Source organism: Symsagittifera roscoffensis, chromosome 8 (genome assembly GCF_963678635.1).
Source record: "Symsagittifera roscoffensis chromosome 8, txSymRosc1.1, whole genome shotgun sequence".
Classification (NCBI taxonomy): Eukaryota; Metazoa; Xenacoelomorpha; order Acoela; family Convolutidae; genus Symsagittifera; species Symsagittifera roscoffensis.
Window position 1 is genome coordinate 6704614 of NC_087069.1, and position 20127 is coordinate 6724740.

The 20127-nt window shown below is 37.6% G+C and overlaps 3 protein-coding genes across 4 annotated transcripts in view; 1 reads left to right on the forward strand and 2 right to left on the reverse strand.

Annotated features, from left to right (window-relative positions):
- Nucleotides 1-20127, reverse strand: part of LOC134853289 (mediator of RNA polymerase II transcription subunit 14-like) — a 186831-nt gene that overhangs the window by 64031 nt on the left and 102673 nt on the right. The window lies entirely within an intron of this gene.
- Nucleotides 4986-20127, forward strand: part of LOC134853292 (selenoprotein M-like) — a 413832-nt gene continuing 398690 nt past the window's right edge. The window contains exon 1 of the mRNA XM_063869265.1: nucleotides 4986-4993. The gene's annotated coding sequence lies outside the window, so the exon portion shown is untranslated. The remainder of the gene's footprint in view (nucleotides 4994-20127) is intronic.
- LOC134853290 (transmembrane anterior posterior transformation protein 1 homolog) lies at nucleotides 5016-19420 on the reverse strand. Of its 2 annotated transcripts, XR_010164336.1 has the most exons (10): nucleotides 18918-19420; nucleotides 17833-17961; nucleotides 17031-17152; nucleotides 16251-16397; nucleotides 11198-11376; nucleotides 10516-10655; nucleotides 9946-10056; nucleotides 9275-9538; nucleotides 5562-9008; nucleotides 5016-5099 (listed from the first exon to the last, which is right to left on the reverse strand). XR_010164336.1 is itself a non-coding variant. In XM_063869262.1 (9 exons), exons 1-9 carry the CDS (start codon nucleotides 19395-19397, stop codon nucleotides 8613-8615), a joined length of 1968 nt encoding a protein of 655 aa, XP_063725332.1. In that variant the 5' UTR covers nucleotides 19398-19420; the 3' UTR covers nucleotides 5472-8612. The 2 variants fall into 2 exon arrangements, 1 of the variants encoding a protein (XP_063725332.1); XM_063869262.1 differs by lacking the exon at nucleotides 5016-5099 and having other exon boundaries at nucleotides 5472-9008.

Genomic DNA, 20127 nt, shown 5'->3' on the forward strand with positions numbered 1-20127 from the left:
CCAATTTCCGAACTAACCGATTTTGTTTTTTTTTGTTTTGTTTATTGCTTGTTTTCTGATGTTTTGTTTTTGTTTGATGTAACCAATGAATTTATAACCAATTTTATTATTTACACTTTGCTACACTGATGCCTCGGCTCTTTATTGTATAGTAATTCTCTCTCTCTCTCTCTCTCGGGTATTCACCCTGTTAGGGTCCCCCATGTCGCTTTCTACAGCTCCTGGTCATATGTCTCGCTAGGTTGGTTGCTGATACCATTTTGTTGCACATTGGACATTCCTTTGTTGCCGGGACGTACTTGGTTGGGCTTGTTGTTCCTCGACATTTCTTCTCGTGATTCTTCAGGTTTGTTTTCGTTGGGAATTTGGCGTGGCATTTGATGCACGTATGTTCTGCGTTCTCTCTGTGCATTCTTCTTATATGCACTGCCCGATCAGCTCTAGATTTGCAGACTTTTTCGCATTGGCTACACCCGAGATTGACGCTTTCCTCTCTTTGTGAGCGTTTTATTATGCCTCCTTCCCATCCATTCTCTTGGGATTCCTCCCATCTTTCCAGATGTGTCATTCTGTTCTTTATAATTGTTTTCCATTGCTTTCTGTCTTTTGCCATCTCTTCGATATCTAGTTGGTCAATTCCTGCTTCGCACATCAATTTGATCCATTGTCTGGGAGTACAACGGTACTTTGCTCTCGGTTTTTCAGTTTCTTCTAACTTGCTTAACCAACCAAAAGTTACGTGCTTCACTCTTCTGTCGTCGGGCATACGTATCATATGTCCTAGGCGTTCCATACTCCGTTTTTCGATTTTACTTCTGACTGATCTTATTCTGAGTTCTTTCCTTACATTCCAACTGTTTTTGTGTTTTTGTTCCATTTCCTTCAGCTGTGGTTGGGTTTTTGAACTCCAAACATAACGGTAACATTGGTCTACCTTCCTTTGGATTCTGTTTATTTCTGACACATTCCAGGTCCGTACTTGGCAGTTGTACAACATGGTGCTTTCTACTACTGCCTCAACTACACGCGCTTGCGTTCTTTTAGTTAACCTTGAGTTTTTGAGGCGTCTTTTGACCTTTGTCCAAGCTCCCATCCCGCGTTGTAATCGTACTTTTGTGTCTTCAGCTTCTCCCAGCCAAAGGCCCAAGAATCTGGTTCCTGCCGCACTGGTTTCACCAAGAGTTATGTTTTCCTCTTTAGAATCGTTTGTCTTTTCCTCGAAGAGGCCCATTACTCTTTTGGTGGTGTCTCTTGCGACATCCATACTTTCCCTATTACTCAAGATAGTAGTGTCATCAGCGAACAAGGCGTATTTGAGGTCTATATGCTTCGCTTCAGCATTTTGTTTGTCTCTCCTTTGTGTCATGCAGGTGTTTCCAGGTACGTAAGTGATTCTTATTCCATTGTCTTCCCTTTGTTTTTCTGCTGCTCTTATTGTGATCTGATGAAATATGTTGAAAAGCATTGGGGAAGAAGGACATCCCTCTCTCAATCCTCTTTGAGGTATCCATTCGGAGCTAACTTCCTTATTACCTTTCACTTTGTAAGAAGTTACTTCGTGTAGTTCCTTTAATCGTCCTAGGAAATTATCTTCGAACCCATAGCTTTCCAGTATTTTCCACAATAGTGGTCGATTGATTCTTGGATAAGCTTTTCTCAGATCTAATAGGCACGCTCCGTCTCTATTCAGACTTTGTGATTCGCATATCCTTCGGTTATCTTCCTGTAGTCTGACCATTATTTGGGTGGTGTCGGCCGTAGATCTGTGTTGTCTGAAACCATCTTGATTATCATCTAGGGCGCCAAATTCCTCGCCCCAATCCCGGAGTCGTGTTGTTAAAATTCTAGCGAGAATTCGGCTCACCATGGATAACAGGCATACACCGCGGAAATTATCGGGGTTGTCCTTCGCTCCTTTCTTGTGCAGAGGAATAATGATTCCCACTTTGACTATATCATCCCAATATTCCGCTGATGTTGTGAACATGGTTTGTATCACTTTTACTATTCTCTTTTGGAATTCTATTGGAGCTGACTTCAGGTAGATCATTCGGATGTCGTCCTCGCCCGGTGCTTTTTCCTTAACCTTCGCCCACTCTTTGATAATTTCTTCTTCTGAAGGCATTGTACTGCACTCCTTGGCCTTTTGACGTCCCTCCGGTGTCGTTTGAGCGAACTCTCGTATGAGCCTCCTCGACTGGATCTTCTCTGTCAGTCCATTTTCTTCGCGTTTTTCTTGCACTTTCTGGAAGTGTTGCTTAAAAGTTTCCGCTGGGATTACTGTTGCTTTAGAATTAGGTACTGCGTAATCTCTAAGTCCTAGCTGCTTGAGGATGCTGTACATCTCCCCGATATCTTGCCTACGCATAGCTTCCTCGCATTTGACTAAGAGAGCTTCCCACCATTCTGTTTCCCACTCTCTGAGTCTCTGTTTATACTCTTTTCGTACTGTTTTAAGCTCTTCCCTTGCATTGTACCTTTGCACCTCGTTTGTTGCCTCGTTCCGTTTTTTGACTGCCCTTTGAATTCCGCTTTTGAACTCTCTTGCTTGGTCTTCATGGCCTACCATCCATTGACTGGTTTTGCTTCTTGTATCTTCTAACCCACAAGCAGCCTTGGCTGCCCTTTTCATGGTTTCTGCTAATTCTGTCCAAGAGGGTTCGTTTGAAAGGGAGGCCTTGCTTATGTGTTCCTGATACGCATCATGATGTTTTTTGATGCGTAGCTTCCGCCAGTCTAATTTCTCTTGTTTTGTACGGTTGAATCTTTCCTTCTTTTCTCTGAAGCTCACTTTAATCATCTTGGGCCTATGATCGGACCATCTGTCTTCCCGTACCACCTTCATATCTTTGATGATTAAATTTCTGTGTCTCTTAGCTAAGAAGTAATCCAGCTCGTACCAATTACCTGTTCTTGGATGACACCACGTACCTCTATTATTCTTTCTAAAGTAGGTGTCCACGATGTACAGGTTATTGTTTTCCGCCCACTCGACGACTTCGTCTCCTGCTACCGAGTTTGCTCGTAACCCGAACTTTCCCAGAGTCCTCTCTTTTCCCGTATTATCTTGTCTGCCTATTTGAGCATTGTGGTCTCCTCCTATGAGCAACATTTCGTCCTTTTTCCTACACGATATCGCTGTCTCTAGCTGTTTTCGGTATTCGTCGATTTCTATATCATTCGGCGATACTGGCTGGTAGACTGCGATCAGCTTAACGTTGTTCACTGTTACCATGGCTACTCGTTCGGTCAACCATTTTTGGCTCCCTTGCTTCTTCCACTCTTGGGCCCAATGGTTTCTTAAGATAATACCGGCTCTTTTCCCATGGATTAGGACTGAGTCCTCTTCGTACCACCATACCCCCTCCTCTTTTGAGGATATTTCCGACAGCAGGATAACATCCCATTTGTTCTCCTGTACTGCTGCTAGGATATGCTGAATTCGACCTCGTCCATCCACCTGGATTTTGCACCTCTGCAGGTTCCACGTGATTATCTCAGAGTCAAAGTTGGTTCTCTTTGAGAATTTCTGGTTCACTTTCCTTCTCCACCGTTCTTTCTCTTTCTTTCTCGCTTTCCCCGTTAGGTGCTCCTTCCCTACTTTGCTCCGGTTTGCTAGCATACGCGTCCATTTGGAACCTCTTTTTTCACTGCGTCTTTCTTTCCTCTTCCGTGCTCGCATCTCCCGAAGCTTCTGTTCAGCCCACCTGTTGATGTCCACTGTCCTCGGCCCGGGGTTCGGATGTATGTCCATCAGGCACCATTTTACAATCCTAGCCTGGTGTCGTTCGTCAACCTTGAGCACCCGGCCGTTGAGGCGACTTTTATAGCCTACAGGTTGTTTTAGGAGGTGCTCGGTTCGGCTATTGCCGGGCCGCTCCCTTCCCAAAAAGGGTCCTTGAAACGATTTCCTTGCGTAGTCGTTTCCTCTTCTCCTTCTTGAGGTGATGTTGCTTTTGTGGTATCGCTTTCCACCGCGCGTAGGTACAACATCTGGGAAGCATGTATAGTAATTCAAGTTTTCTTTCTTCTTCTTCTTTTAATGAGGAAAAAGTGTCTCTGGCCCTCGAGTCAAGTGTGACTTCACTGAACGACTGTTACATCTCGAAAAGCTCAATAAAAATGTTCTAGTCGTCTCAACCGCTTCAATGTGAAAAATTCAAGCCCTTACAAAAATTGGGAACCGATAGATTAGGGTATTTTTTATTCAACTGGGGCGTTATTGTATGACCAAATAAATTTTTTGAAAAGATTAGTGTATTTTTTAGATTCAACTGGCGTTATTGTATGACCAAATAAATTTTTTGAAAAGATTAGTGTATTTTTTAGATTCAACTGGCGTTATTGTATGACAAATCAATTTTTTCAGTAAAAAGAAATGCTGGAGAGTCTAAATACGATGAGATGATTGCTATTGATTAGTCGCTTTGCTCGAGTTGCAATTTAAAACTTTAATGAAAATGCAATATCCAACTGGCTCAAATCAAATGTAAGTGTGTTTTTTAAATTTTTTGAATATTAGCTAATCAGCAATAAACCTGTTGAAAAATGACTGTTTCAGAAAAGGTTCAAAGAATTGGGCAGACCGTAGCCCTGTTTCTTCGACGTTTTTGCAGCGTAAAGTCACGTCTCACAGCTCATATAAGAATCTGCATCCTCCAAATGCACTGCCGAGCTATACGACATTCGAAAATGCCAACAGTAGAGCCGTATTAGAAATGTCTCGCCAGTCGGGAAGGAGCGAGGACTGTTATGTCAATCTTAGAAATATAATGGGAACAAAGCCTTCATCTCCTGCTAAGCATTCCAAGAACACGTATAAAACTTTTCCTTGCTTCTTGAAAGCCGTAACACATTTTTATTGCTTCATTTGCTCAGCGATCATATTTTTCCCGAGGACATGAAAGTGTCAGTTATTTGAGCGCTCTTAGCTGAATTTAGTTGAAAGTCCTAACTTAATCGATTTATGCACTGCTTATTAAACTTATTAAATATAAACTTATAAATAGATTTCTCTTCCCTCGTTCAAACTGTGTGTTTTCAGAAAAGTTGTAGCTAGGAACAAGAACACCTTATTCGAAGCGAAAAAAGTCCCGGTACTACTATGATAGTGGTCCCTTGAAAATAACCAGGTCCCTTGAGAATACGACACCTAGAGCTCTCAAATCGTTTAATAATTATGATTACGCCTTTCAGAAAGATGTCGCAGTATATTTTCAAACAAATTTCATGTTTTGTTACCTCTCAAACCTCCCCCTCGCCCTTTTAATGTTGAAAATTTAAAAAAAAAACCGCCGATAGTGGGTTTTGATGACGAATAAGTCAACCCTATTATATGGTTGTTAAACCGTAAAATAAAGTAAAGCGAGCAAATTTCAATATATAAACAACAATGATTACAATTTTCAGTCTGAAAAGTTTTAGGCTGAACATATTTTGCAAGATTTTTGAATTGAATAATTTATGCACAAATTAGTTTTCAAAATTATAACATGCGAAATGCATGCGGGACCTGTCTATGATAGTTGCTTTTTCGAGGGACCACTCTATCATAGTAGTACCAAAGTCCCGTCCGTTCCTAGCCGTGGATGGGTGAAAACCAATGAGATTTCACATATTCAAGAAATCGTCGTCGCAACACTTGCTGATCGGAGACTCACAATTGAAGAATCTAACTTTCCCAAATTTCAATATCCTCAGCCTTCCTGGTGCAGGTATCGCGGATATTCTAAACTTCTTGCCCCGCAAGAACGAATACTGGGGTCCACAGCTGAAAATTGATTTTTAATCGTTTTTTTTATTTGGTCCCAATTTTTGTCGGTTTACTCGCCGGGTCAGGTTATTTCTGTATTTGTTTGTCGACTTTTTCAGTAATTTTTTCTTGATTTTCCAAAGGGTAATTTGAATGCATGTTTTCCTAGTTTTTGCCCACTCCAAAAATTTCGTAGAGAAAAAATAAAATGAAATTTTTTTTACAAGCATTTACAATTTTTTTCGGATCCATTGCTCTGATTTTTTTGGTCGAAAAGTGCGTGAAATTAATTTCTTTTATTATCTGTTGATTGTCAATTAGGATTGAGCCATTTCATTCGAAATCGACTCAAGTTGATGGCATAGTCTATTGTTTCAATGTGTCAAATTTTTTTGGAGAAACAAATCCGTTGTTCAAGTTTTTCAGAATGTTTTTTTTTTGCAAATTTGAATTGACTGTTTGTCCACAAATTTATGTGGCAAGTTTTGTGTGGTTCTTTCTGGCTGAATTTTTGGATAAAGAATGAACATACGATTTTTTTTGTTTCTTTTATTGGTCTTTTTTTATGATTAATTATTGTGTCGTTGTTAGTAGCTGCTTACAAGCATCGATTCATCTGCAGCCCCAACTCGCTTTTTTGATTATTTTCAGTACGCTACAATCGTAGTTGTGGAGAATGATTTGCCGCATCGTCTCGTCTTTCAAACAGTGATTGTGGCAATCCCAGGGTTTGCTAAGAGCGGGAAAGCCCCCTATTCCAGTTCTGCGTTAACTTCTGTTCTAGGGGAACAGTTTTGCTTAAGAGAACCGAGCGAAATCCCGTGCCTGGTTCTGGCGGGCAGTCTTTTTTAGTGCGGAGAACCGAGAAAAATTTCTAATGTTAGTTGGTTTCTGATGAACCTACAAAACTCCTGTCCAGATTTTATAATTGAAGTCAGTCTGCGACTTCGACAGGTTGGTTCCACAGGTCGTCTATTTTTAGTGTTATTGCCATGGCCGGACAGTTAAGAAGGAAAGGTACGTCACAAGGACTATAAAAACAGTTATTGTTGTCTTCATCGATTCTCGATAAGTAGCTGTTGAGATGAGGGTTATATCCGCAGCACAGTTGAGCAAGAAGGTATCTGGTACGAAGAGGAAGGCGACTTTCTTCCTGTGCACCATAATTGAGAACACTACGTCCAACAGCTTTATAAGTAACACAAAGTATTTCTATACTGTAACCACAGTTAGTACCAGAAAGTTTTCCAGTAAGTTGTTCCTCGTTTTTAGTTTGTTCATAATGTTACTAATGTGGTATTTAAAAGACCAAAATTATCAAAAGTTGCCAGGATTTTGGGTTTTTGCCTGTTGGTAACCAATTCTCCTTCATGCCGACATCAGTTTTGTGTTTGTTCCAATTTGTGAGGACAGTTGGTGTGGTTTTGTCGGCTAAAAGTTAAAGATTTCGACTTTCCATCCAGTTCTAGAGTTCTTTTAAACATGGTTGGACGGTTGTATCTAGTTTTGAGATATCAGGACCTGTTGTAGTAATGGTGATGTTATCAGCATAGGTGGTAATTTTTTGTTGTTTGATGATGGGAAAGGCATAGAGGACATGTAGATATTAAACAGGACCGGCGATAATACTCCTACTTGAAGAACCCGTTGTTTCATTCGTCGCTTTTTCGGTTTTGTATCTAACTTCTACATAAGTAGCGCGTCCTTGTAAATATGGTGTGATCCATCTTTTAGTATTGTTCGATAAGTTAGAAAGGATGTCTTGCAGCAAGATACCTTGATCAACTCTGTCGAAAGCTGCGGTAAGATCAAGAGCGATCAACAGCGGTCTCGGTTGGTTAAGACCATTTTTAATGTCAGTAACAATGCAGTTAAGTGCAGTGTTCGTGGATCTATTTTTCCTAAAGCCATGTTGATGGTCGGCAAGTTTGAGGTTTTAAAACTCATTTAGTAAAATTCTTTCAGCTTTGCAACTGGAGACAGGAGTGCAATCGGCCTGTAACTTTTCGTCTCTTCTGTTTTTCCCGTTTTAAGGTGGAATTATTTCTCCAAGTCTCCAGTTCTGCGGTATGATTGATGAATTTAAAGACATATTTATAATGTTATAACTCTTTTTTTCTAACTTCAGGCGCAGGCCATTGGCGTTTATTTTCAACATTTTGATGTTTGAATCTTTGTTGTTTGGTTGCTTGAAAGGGGTTTTATGAGGGTTCTTGGTTGGGGCGTTCTAGTTGTTTTTTGTTGGGGCGTATTAGTTGTTCTTCCTTGGGGTGTTTTGATATTTGTTGGGGTTTTAGGTTGGGGAGTTTGAGATAGAGATAGAGGTGAGTTGTTTTTGCAGTAAGAGCAGTTTTGGCAGTTAATCTTCGGACCACGAGGTTTTACGAAGTGATGCGCACGATTGGTGAACCCGCCCGTAGGTGGCACCAAACACTTCTGTGTGCTCTCGTTATTCTTAAATAACAAGTTGAGCAGGTGTAGATTGCAGGCCCAGGGGAACTTTCTATGCCGGATCTGATTAGCAGGATCTCGTTTATTGTGCCAGATGGGTTGTGACGACCTGACTAGCTTCATCCGTTCCTACTGTAAAAACACGTGTTGATGCTGCGTTTGATGACATTTGCGGCAGAGGTTGTACGGCGTGGGTACTGCCACTGAGGCAACCGTACATGGGAACTCATTTTTTTGTGATCCAGCTCTCTTAACGTTGCGCTTGAACTTGATATTCGATAAGTTTGGTGTACTTGGGTTATTTTTATAAGGGAAACTCATCCCATATCATAACACTTCCTTTCGCTCGTGTACTATCTAAAGCATATAAATTAGGATCAACAAAATGGGACGAATAATTTATAATAAACTATTCCGCTTTGGCATGAACAACTCGACTCTGCTGTCTTAACAACTCATCATCTGATTGGCTAGCTTCAATTGTGTCAATTGACAAAAACTTCTTTGATTTCGACAAATTGAACAAATCACATCGCTCATCATTTTCGTCTTTTTCATCGTCACTAGTCGTCAGTTGATACGCTGGCAAGTCGACTGTACTATTTTCAGTAAACAGTGGACCCTGTCCGATTTCAGATTGATTTAATTGTTCTAAGGAGGCGCTCAAAATAGGTGTATTTTCTACGGGCGAGTGTTGGAGGTCTTCTCGTTGTTTACTGCTTTCGTTGATTGATGGATTGCTTTGGGTTACCTGGATGTAGTCGAGGCTGAGGCTCGGAAGTTCGTCTAGTTCTCGGAAGAGAACCTGAAAAATTAAATCATTCACGACTAATTAGCTCATTCACCTCAAATTACTTCATTCACTGCAATTTATTAGATCATCATTAGATCGTTTGAAAAAATTATACTTAAGAACGCGTTGAAACAATTTATTTAGGAGAAAACCAATTCATCTCGGAATATATCAAAAACTTGAAAAATTTGATCCAAAATTATTTTCGAAGCCATTTTGACAAAATTTCTCAGCTTAGGTCACAGCTAGGTCAAATGCTAAAACTAAAATTAACTTGCCGTTTTAGCCGGGTCTCCTTCCGCCGTGATCAACTGTGCAGTCGTATCAGGCAACGACTGGCTATGAGTGTATCTATTGTGCAGATTCACTCCACTATTACTGCCACTGATAGTCGTTGTCTTCTGCTGGTGTGGGTTGTTCGCCTGATATGTTTGATTCTGACTGTGAACTGGGGTTGCATTGACCGAGTTGCGCTCTGAGTGTCTTGGACTCTTCGCAGTTGAAGTTTCAGCACGCTGAGATTCACGATGACCTTTGATGATCTACAAAAACATGCAGAAATTAAGGACTTCAAATTATTGGACGATCACTCCTAGTTACAACACGAGCCAGGTATTATGCCAGTATACTGTGAATCTTAATGAAATAAGTTGTATTTTTCACGCCTGATAATCGCTTTCGCTACTAAGCGGAGATACCTCAAGGGATAGCCACAAAAATCAGGTTCAGAAAACTCAAGCTGAAAACTCAAGCTTTAGGAAAAAACTAAAAAGGGCCTTTTTAGTGTTTCTATTTACAATTTAAACTTTCAATTTAACTGGTATGATAATTTGAGAACTGTGAATCTCTGAATAGTTGTTGCGAGCATCAAATCAATTCGTTTCAAGCTTCGATTCGTTTTCTGTTGATTTAAAAAATCAAACTTGACTGTTCTCTACGTGTAGCTTACCCGGCACGACTGTTTGAGGACTGTGATGCTGGTGGTGAATTTGATGGCAACACTCACTGGCAAAATCACTGCCACGCTGCACAACACCGTCAACACATCCCCCAACAGAATCTAAAACAACGCACACGCACATTTTCTAGTAATCAATTCAGCGATCATGTCCAACTATTATCACTTCTGTACAAAAAAATCAGGACTTCTGCATTGAAGTTCTGCAGTAATTTATACCTAGTATTTTCATTATCCATTGAATACTTATTCAAAACTCAGTTTTTTTAAGGCTTGGGCGCCGTAAAAGTTGGGCTTTGCAAAACACAAGCAAAAAAAATTCTCAGAAACAAATAAACTACTGATTTGAAGACTTTTTTCAACGTAATAAAAACCTCTTGTTCAACTCGAATTGATCGGTCTCTAAACACATTCCTAATTTAAACCAATTTCTAAATACGCTCTCATTTTTAATTGATACTTTCTGGAATAACAATAAGTGTACGATTATTTTTAAACGATTATATGAATTCAAATAAAAAATTATTGGAATTGAAAGAGATATTTTGATTTATGTCATGCCTGGTCGAATGTCTTGAAGAGAACACAGACAAGTGGGATGGGGTTATGGCCCATCTTGCGGGTGACTACGTCACAGTGCTCAGACACAGAGTCCTTCTTCTTACTCGACATCCAGTCCATAGCCAGACTCAGTCTGTACTCTGCAATCAGAGAGAGAAAATATCATCTTTGTAGCATGCACCAAACTGCTAACTACTTCAATCCCTAAGAGTAACTCCCTCAGCCAAGTTCGATCAAGTCGGTGTGGTGTAGTCTAAGGTTTAAGACGCTGATTCTTAAACAGCTCGTACAACTAGTATTCAGAGACATAGGTTCGAGACTTGTCACCGCTTGACTAAATTGGTTATCAGATCGAACAGTTTGCTAGAATTGATACAGTTTTACAGTTTAAAAATGCTCACATCAAACCAACTTTTAACTTGGATGCAATAACGTTTCTTTTTCAGGATACTCTTTACTGAATCAGCTTGTTGAAAACAGCCGAAAATTTGTTGAAACACCTATTTATTCATGATTTTCAACACAAATGATCAGAAGTTGCAGCATCCCACCGCAAGTATAACCACCTTTTTAGTCTGAAAAAAGTCCAACCCCCTTGTTAATTGTCAAGTCCCTCCGTTCCCATTACAAAATAACTATTGCATATTAACTACAAAAGAATGCGTCATTCACATGCAATTACCCGAGTATATATCGGCAGGTATCTCGTTGAACTTGGCGATGAAGCAGTGCTTGACCCAGTCGACCACTATCTCAGAGAATACGACCAGTGCCAACTCTGGCAGCAGCTGGCCTAAGTAGACCACGTCCCAGTGCAGTTCCCGCAGATTACGCACACACACTATGACCAGCAGCACCATTCTACACACACAGAAAGACAACTATCAGAAAGTATATAGCATAGCAAAAAGTTCCGACAGACAGAAGTGAAAAAATCTATCTTTTGCATTTTGACAGGGAGTTCTGCAGACAATTTTGATGTCTCAAACAACATTAAAAGATGAATTCTGTCTAAAGCACTAGCTTTCACGTACACAAACAGGCCAACATGAAAAAAATATAGTACGAATCAGTGATGTATAAAATAAAAAAATAAAATAAATATTAAAATTGCTGATAAAAAAACAAAAACTTTCGCCACGACACAAATTGTTTATTTAGTTGAAAATCGCACGCACAACAAAAAAAAAGATCACGTGCATAGGTAGCGAGGCTGGTAGGTAAGCAATGCGCTCCCTCCTCAATTTTGTTTGCCATTCCAGTTTGGTACTAACTTACTATGTCCATTTTTGACCAACAAAAAGTTTCTTAAGGTTAAAAAACTTTACTTGAAAATTGAGCAGGCCACAAGAAAAATTGAGCACGCCACTGGTGTACATTTAGAAGCAATTTTATTTGTATAGAGATCAAAAACCCACAAAAAAAAACATACGAATCGCTTAGACATTTTTTCACTTCACTTCCTTATTTATTGACAAAACCGTTTAATTTTTCCCAAAGCAGTTCAGAATATTTATTTGAAACTATAAATTCAAAAACCAAGCCAAAACAGTTGGTAAAGCGTCATAGAACTCAGGTAAGAGTAAAATCTAATTGCTTTTTTGATACTTTCAAAACTCGGAGTAAAAATTATCACGTTGAAGCTCTTTTTTTTTTAAAAAATTTATGATCAACATTTTTTTTATAAAAAGCTTGCCGAAAAAGAGAAAACAAGATTAACGTGCAATTTTAATATTCCGTTGGTAAATCTAAAAAAAAAATTCATTTTCAAACCCAAAATTAATGAATATCATTCAATTTTTTTTTCGAATTAGAAATTGTATTGTCTTTCGTTTAGCATTGAACGTTAAATATAGCTTAGGAAATTAAAAGCTATAGAAGCAAAGTCTTAATCAAAAGCATAGGTAGTGATGATTTTTATAGAAGCATAGTCGCAAATTAGCAGTGAATGGGTAAAGAACTTTTTATTCAAGCCCTGGAAAATCTAGTAAAATTAGTTTTAGCGCCGAACACTTCTAGAATATTATCTTAATTAAAAAAATATATTTGTCATTTTTCGAACAAAAACTGTCTTCCAATTTGACTATTTCATTACGAATATCAGAATCTAGTCTTTCATCACACTACGCACAAAAAATGAAATTAAATTAAAAAAAATTTCTTTTGTAGTTTTTCAAGATTATAGTCGAATCATTGGGTGCTACATGCTCAGCAACCTGCAATCCTTTTTGTAGTTACAATTTATTCACAAAAAATTACGCTCATCTTTTGAATGTTTTCTTTAAAAATTTGTCGTGAACCTTTAATTGTTTTTGATACTTGAAGCTATTTACAAAAAGATTTAAAACATTCAAGCCAGCAATTCAGAGGAACTTATTTTTTGATAGAAAATTTAGATAGCGTGCATTAAATCATGAAAAACTATGCATTAAATAATGAAAAACTACCTCTAAGAATGCTTTCTAAAGATAAATTTTATAAACTTTTGAAACTGTTTTACGTTCTAAGATTTTCGCAAAAAAGTTTACAGAAAACTATTCAAGCGGTCAAAATTTGAAATACGTTAAATTGATATAATAGCTTCAGTAGCTTATTTCTAAAAAAAAATTCAAGCAAGCTGTCAAGCTACTCAATTAAAAAAGGGTACACCAAAAAAGCCATACCAACGCTATATAAATACATCGAAAAAATTTTATGAATAAATCAAGTCTATTTTAATGCATCAAGAGAATTGTCAATTAAAATCTATCCTCCTCGATTACAGCACAGATAGAATTGTCTATGTTGGCTGTATTTTTAGGTTTTTTGCACCCCCTAAAGCAGAGGATTGCACTCCTCAGAAGTGCAAAACTTATTTTTGTTCTTATATAGTTAATTGTGTCCGATTATGATTCGTTCCGTTTTTCGCTTAGTTTCTCTGCTAGTTTCTGGACGGTTTTTGTAGAGCCCGGTGCTGCTCCTCCGGTACACGCAAAAGTTAGTGGAACAAAGCTGCTGTGTTCCACTTCCACAAATCTTTGTTTGTATTTTAATGTTTTGACACTGTCATGATATTTGTAGGCGTCAGATAGTTTTAGGGCAGGATTTAGCATGGGGTTGAAAATTTTTACATCGAAAACCGTTCGGTTGAATCGGCCTCCCCAGAGTCCATTTGCCTTGATGTCAAGTCGAGCGTCATCTTCAGTAGTGGTTGTTTTGTTGTGAAAGCTTTCGCCTTCCAACGATTGAAGTTTCGGCTCTATTTCAACATCATGGCATACTTCGTCCAGGAGTGTCGCAAGGGTATCGCGAATTTCATTATGTCTTAGTTGAGTTTATCCACCTTTAGGACAGTGTAGGGAGTGGGTCAGTGTGAACGGTTGTCCACACGGGCATGTATGTGGGGTGCTTGGTGGTTCCCATCCATATCTCAAATGTAATCCATCTTTAAACTCAGATTTGTTGAGAGAGAAATTGTATTTTTTAGGGGGAGCACGCTTAGCCAATTCGATGCTCCTTTCTGTGACGCTAGATTTATTGTCAGTTTTTTCTCTGATGAGCAATTTTCCATAATTTTAGCCTTTTTTGAGAGTGTGATGTTCTGTTTCTCAGTTTTGATGTTTCTATTTATCAGAGTTTGTTCCGTTTCAGCTATTTCTGTATCACTGTCTTCTAACGGATCACAAATGGCTCGTGACCACTCATAGTTTTTGGAAAAGTCCGTGTTACTGAGGAGGTCCAATTCTCCCATTCTTAGTGGTAGTGCAAAAAGGTTGCGATCTTCATGGTCTTTACCAGTAATACTAGGAAGTAGCTGCTGTCTTACGTTTTTCTCAAATTCATCCTATTTCTTAAAAGCTTCCGGAGTTGTTCTGGTTAGAAAGCTTAATGTCTTTTGAACTCCCTTTGTGTAGCAGGAGTACTCAATTAAAAAGAATAATTACCGCTAGATTTGATAGTTTGAACTGATTCACAAAAAATTAATTTTTCATACAAGCTATTAAGCGATGAAATTTTGGAAGTTATTTTGATTTATTTCAGCTAATCAAAATCTTAATTTTATTGCAAGTAACTACCATGCAACCAAATGAAACTTTGAATCAATAGCTTGAGTCGTAAGAATCTAATTGTAACATTAGATGTAATTGATTGATGAATACATTAAATTTTTTCGAGCAAGCTAATTAGGTCCTGAATTATGAACCTTTTCACAAAATAATCGCAAAAATTATAAAATCTTCTTGCTAGATATCAATGGATGAAGCTTTGAAATATTATGATTTCATCGCTAACAAGTTTTCATTGCTAAAAAAAAACATTTTAAAGCAAGCTTATCAAGCGGTTAAACATTGATATATTATAAAATATCTCATCAAACAATACAACTTCACAATACTCAAACAAACTTCAAAGCTTGAAACTTTTTTAGGCAAGCTCATCAAGAACAAACTTTGAAACGATTCTTTTTGTTTGAAAGCATGAATCGGTTCACAAAAATTTTTAGAGCAGAGAAATAAGAAACTAAAGCTCAATTTCTATATCTCACTCGAAAAGCTGGAAAAATTAGCAAACTCTGAAACTAGGTTTCCGCGGTTTTACTTGCTACACATAATAAAAACACCTGCAACAAGTTCATATCCAAACTTTGCGGGTACTGTCTACTTATAGGTTGAATCAGGATCTTGTCTGATTCGACAAACAAAAAGAATATTCCGGAATCAGAATATTCGTATCAAGCTTAGCTGAGAAAAGTTTCTCAAATGTTAAAAAACGCGCCCAGAACAATTGAAAACGACGTACATTTAAAAAAATAACCCAGAGGCCAAGTGGAGCTTCGGAACACTTGCGATGCAAAAAAATTTCTTGCACATAAGAATTGTTGTCATAAGAAACTTCATTCAGTTTTTAAAATGTTTAGGACCCATGCAATCTGAAACACATAATCGCATGCAATATATTCGCCCTCAAAATTATGCAACAAAAGTTGACTGAGACGAAACAGCAGCAACTGAAACTGTTTAAAAATTTAAAGAAACAAAAAAATGGAAAGAAAAACTATCAGACTTGGTAAATTTACAAATTACTGAAGTTTCAGTTGTAGTTAAAAACGTTTCGAATTGGAACAAAATAGATGCTCTAGAAAGAAAGCAAAAAAATTAATACCAGATAAAAATTGGCCCTTAAAAATGGAAAATAAACCAACTGAAACTAGGACGAAAACCACGAACCCAAAAAAAATGAGAAACTTTTGAAAAAAAAAATAATTGAGCCTGAAACGGGCTTTACCTGATTACTACTTAAACTATAGTCGTTTTTTTAAACTCTCAAGAAATTGAGCTTTTCAGAAGATGAAGGAGTCCAAAATATATGAAATGAGTCTTGCGATCAAAGTTGTTTATGGAAAAAAGTCTATTGCCCGATTGCAATACACTTGCTTATCGCAATAGGAAAAATAGGAATGAAATTCCAAATGTTTGGGAGCGAGTTTGCATTAATTTAAAATCACTTACAATCATTAAGCGAAAAGAATCATTAAGCGAAAATTAAGCGAAATCATTAAGCGAAAGAATCATTAGAGAACGAGCAATCTGCCAGTTATAACCATCATGTCAACAAACTTTCAGTGGATTTAGGAAGATCAGTTCTGGGTGAAAAGTTAGCTTTTGCGTGTAAAAAGATTTTGAAATAAGATTACTTCTTTTTAATTCATTTTGTCTGTCCGAAACATTTACAATTGAACTACGTGATATACATACAAGTGGAGTCTCTCCCTGACGTCTGAACAAGTGAGTTGGTAGAGGTTGTTCTTGTCGAACTTCTTAAACACTGTGCCCTTCAGCTCCGCAAAGTTATTCGACATCATCACAATCAAAAGACTCTTGTTGTGTGAGTTGAAGGCCACGCTGCAACAGAACAAGCAGAATAAAATTTGAACAAACTCTTTTTAAATATAAGATACGATTGCAGAAAATCCAATGAATAGGCTTCAAAATGTCACTGCATTGGAGCAGGATGGTCTTCTGATTGTTTTTGGTGGTCCAAACATTGAATAAAATAGCTTTTATTTCAGTAGTTAATCTTACGCTTTAAGCTGTCATGTTTGTTGAACAGAAATAAAAACTAACATTATAATAATTAGGACTACTTATAATGATTAATTATAAATAATCAGGCCTACTTCTATTCTTCCTAAAACTGAGGGGTCTTTTATGTTATAGGACCCAAAAACTGATATTTTCGCTATTTTGAACGTTTGATCAGAGACGCTTCAATTGGAATCGGTTGAACTGAAAATCAGCTTAAAACAATCTAAGTTCTAAAAAAAACTATAAGCTCAATCAACAGTTGCATAATTTTAGACCGTAAAACAGAAAGGAGCCAAACTGACTTAACTAAAAATCAGAAACTGACGATAAAATCAACTTAAAACAATATAAATTTATAAAAAAAACTATAAACTCAATCAACAGTTTCATAATTTTAGGCCGTAAAACAGAAATGAGCCAAACTGAATTAAATAAAAATGAGAAACTGACTTAAGTGTGGTGGCCTCAAGTAGAATGATGACAGAGTGAAGACAGATGTACATGAAGGCCAAGTAGAACTGCAGCAGGAACTTCAGCAGAGCCCTCACAGCTGACACGCTCACTGGTTCTATCTACACACACAAACACAACTCACAATAATTTAAAAATCAAGTTTTACTCTCTTTTCGCAGTTTGTTAATTTTTATGATTATATTTTTTATTTAACAAACACAAACAATAAATTAAAAATTAAGTTTTACTCTCTTTTTCGCAAATTGTTAATTTTTATGTCTATATATTTTTTATTTCCTTGTTTTGTAGATTTTTTGATCAAGTTTTTTTTGTTCTAGATAACTGATGATGGCGGAATTGCCGAAAACATTTCAATTCAACATTGATCCGACTTGTTTTCCAACAAATTAAATACATTTAATATTTCATTAACATGGAACATAAAACCATTATACAGTTGCTGTTGAAATCATCCAGAAAAATTAAGCAAAAAATGGAAAACTTCGAACAATTTGAAAAAATGTTGAGCAGCCATTCCATGAATAATTTGAAAACAGATATTGAGTTAACCTAAATTTCTATTTTTCTACCTGGATATGTATAGCTAACATAAGAACTATCGGGCTGCTCACACACTTTAATAACTGTCTCTGCGCTTTAAAAACCACATAAGAACCCGTTTTAATCGTACCAACAACTTGATTTTGAAATTGGGGTTTGGGGGGATGAGATAGGGAGGGAAGAGGTAGGTTGGGCGGGGGGGGGGGCAGTTGATTGGAAGGAAAAAGGCAGTACATGCCTGTGATATTCTGGTGGCAGTCCAGAACACAGTGTCCATCAAATCCTGTCCAAGAGTGGAAAAGAGTCTGTCGGCCACATCTAACATGTTGAAGATAATGTACACCTTCAAAACATTCTGACCACGCACCTGCACAACACAAACAATCATAATGTAGTTCCTGCGAATCTCAGTGGATATATCAGAAGGCCTTAACAGTCATGTAGAGGATAGTCCGTTTGTATTATCTACCCACATTCCAGACTGTTATTTTGTTGAGCGAAGCTGTTTTTTTTTGCGACTCAAGGCCGTTTTTTTTGCGTCTAGAACTTTCATATGGTACCACTATTGCAGCCGAAATTGTTCAGCTAGAGGTCAAGTCCTCACACATTATCATTGCCATGGCTTGGGATCAAGTACTCGATCTGACGATTTCAAAGTGAACGCTTTACCACTATCTAATTAACAATCCCCCCTATTGTATTTACTAAATAATATCCACCCCTGTAAATAAAACCAGTAATTTTGCACTAGAGCGTTCTATGTAAATTCGAATTTTGCTGCATTCTGATTGGTCGAAAGTTCGCTGCAAGTAATCTAATTAACAATCTTCCCGAAACTCTGCTTTATGAACTTTCGATGTTATGTTCATTTCAGTTTAATTTCCGTTGATGTCTAGACAGTTGCTCTTTTTAATTAATTCTGTTTGTCCGAACTTTTTGCACTCTCTATACTATTGCAGCCAAATTTGGTCAGGTTGTGGTAGACCTGAAGCTAGAGGTCAACTGAAATCACTCAAACAAATCACAATTACCAAATTGATCTAGCTTAAATAGCTCACATTCTCCGTGGGGTGTGCAGGAAAATTTTTGACAGGCGAGGGCTGTTTACTTAGTTTTTGTTTTCAACTTTTTCAATAAGGGTAGCCAAAAGCTCAGACTGACCAAATTTGACAAAAAATTGTACAATTAAGACAACTTTTATTTCAAAAAATGCTGTTTTTGAGCGGTTTTGACCAATAATAATAAAAAAACTCTACTCGCCTGACCTTCTCAAATTTAGAATAAAAACGACATAACGGGATATAAATGGCAAGAAACACGAACCTGATGATAGAGAAAAGACAAATCAATCCACTGCAAACTACAGCAACAAAACAGTGTCAACAGAACTCTAACAACGTCGCAAATCTGAGCTGGCTCCAAAATGTTTTTCCTCCGAGATGAAACGCCTATTTTTGAAGGCCGAAAAAAGTGCCTTAAAATTGACTTGATAATCAAAAACAACCGAATGGGTAACGTGGCAAGCACAAACATGAACGAATCTAGGGCTAGCAAAAATCCGTAATAGAAAAATCGTTCCAGGTGAAACGGAATTCTGATCAAAGTGTAGACTTTCTCAATTTTCTCTTCGTATTTTTCATGTTCGTTATTTAGCTCGTATGTATTTTTAATTTCCATTTCGAAGTATTTCATGTAAGACATGTCGGCTAAATTTGAGACCAAATCGTACTGGAAATTTGTGCTTTTGACGTTTTCACTGTTGTAAGTTGCTTTGAGCTCACGGGTGGTTGAAAAGGCCGCCATCTTTTTAAGTTGCGGCACAAAACTACTCTGAAATATAATGATAACCGTAGTCAATAGACAGTACAAAAATAATTACTTTCCTCATTAAACGACCGAACCTGAAAAAGTTATAAACTTTAGAGGATTTAGTGAGGGCGCGAATTTGATATTGTCAGCGCCCAAAGTGCCCCCTCTATGAAGCTCTTTTTATGTCCGACCAACACAAAAAATCCGTGATGAGGTAACTGAGCCGACAAAGTATAAGCAGAGAAGAAATAAGCCAACAGTGCAAATTTTTGAGAAAAAATCACATTCATACAAACTGAACAAAACAAGGTCCGGATGGGTCTCAAACTCCAGACCTTGGGGTGCCAAGGCAACAGCATTACCTCCAGAACAATCGGGAAGAAAACTGGAAGTTATTGGGATTCAACAAAAAAAAACAGTTGAATTTCTTGCAAATTTGTTTAAGAAAGTTGTTAACGGGAAAAGGCCATTTTTAGTTTAAGCGGATAAAGTAAGGGCTTGAATTTGATTTTGTCAGCGCCCAAAAAGCCCCTATATGAAGCTTTTTGTCCAATTAACACTAAAAAGTGAAAACCAACATAATCTAAAATTCAAATACGAGCGCGCAAACAAGTCGATATTTTCAAGTATAGGCCAGCTGAGCTTCGCATGATTAGCAATACAAAAAAAAATATTTCAATCTTCAGAGAGTAAAAAACTGGAATACTGGGAAAATGTCGTATTT

Excerpts from the sequence above, each read along its gene's own strand:
- LOC134853290 (XM_063869262.1), bottom strand. The coding sequence starts at position 19,397 with ATGGCGGCCTTTTCAACCACCCGTGAGCTCAAAGCAACTTACAACAGT. Across the intron at positions 17,962-18,917 it reads TGTCTTTTCTCTATCATCAG|GTGCGTGGTCAGAATGTTTT; the intron begins GTTCGTGTTTCT and ends TGTGTTGTGCAG. Across the intron at positions 9,009-9,274 it reads AAGGAGACCCGGCTAAAACG|GTTCTCTTCCGAGAACTAGA; the intron begins GCAAGTTAATTT and ends TTAATTTTTCAG.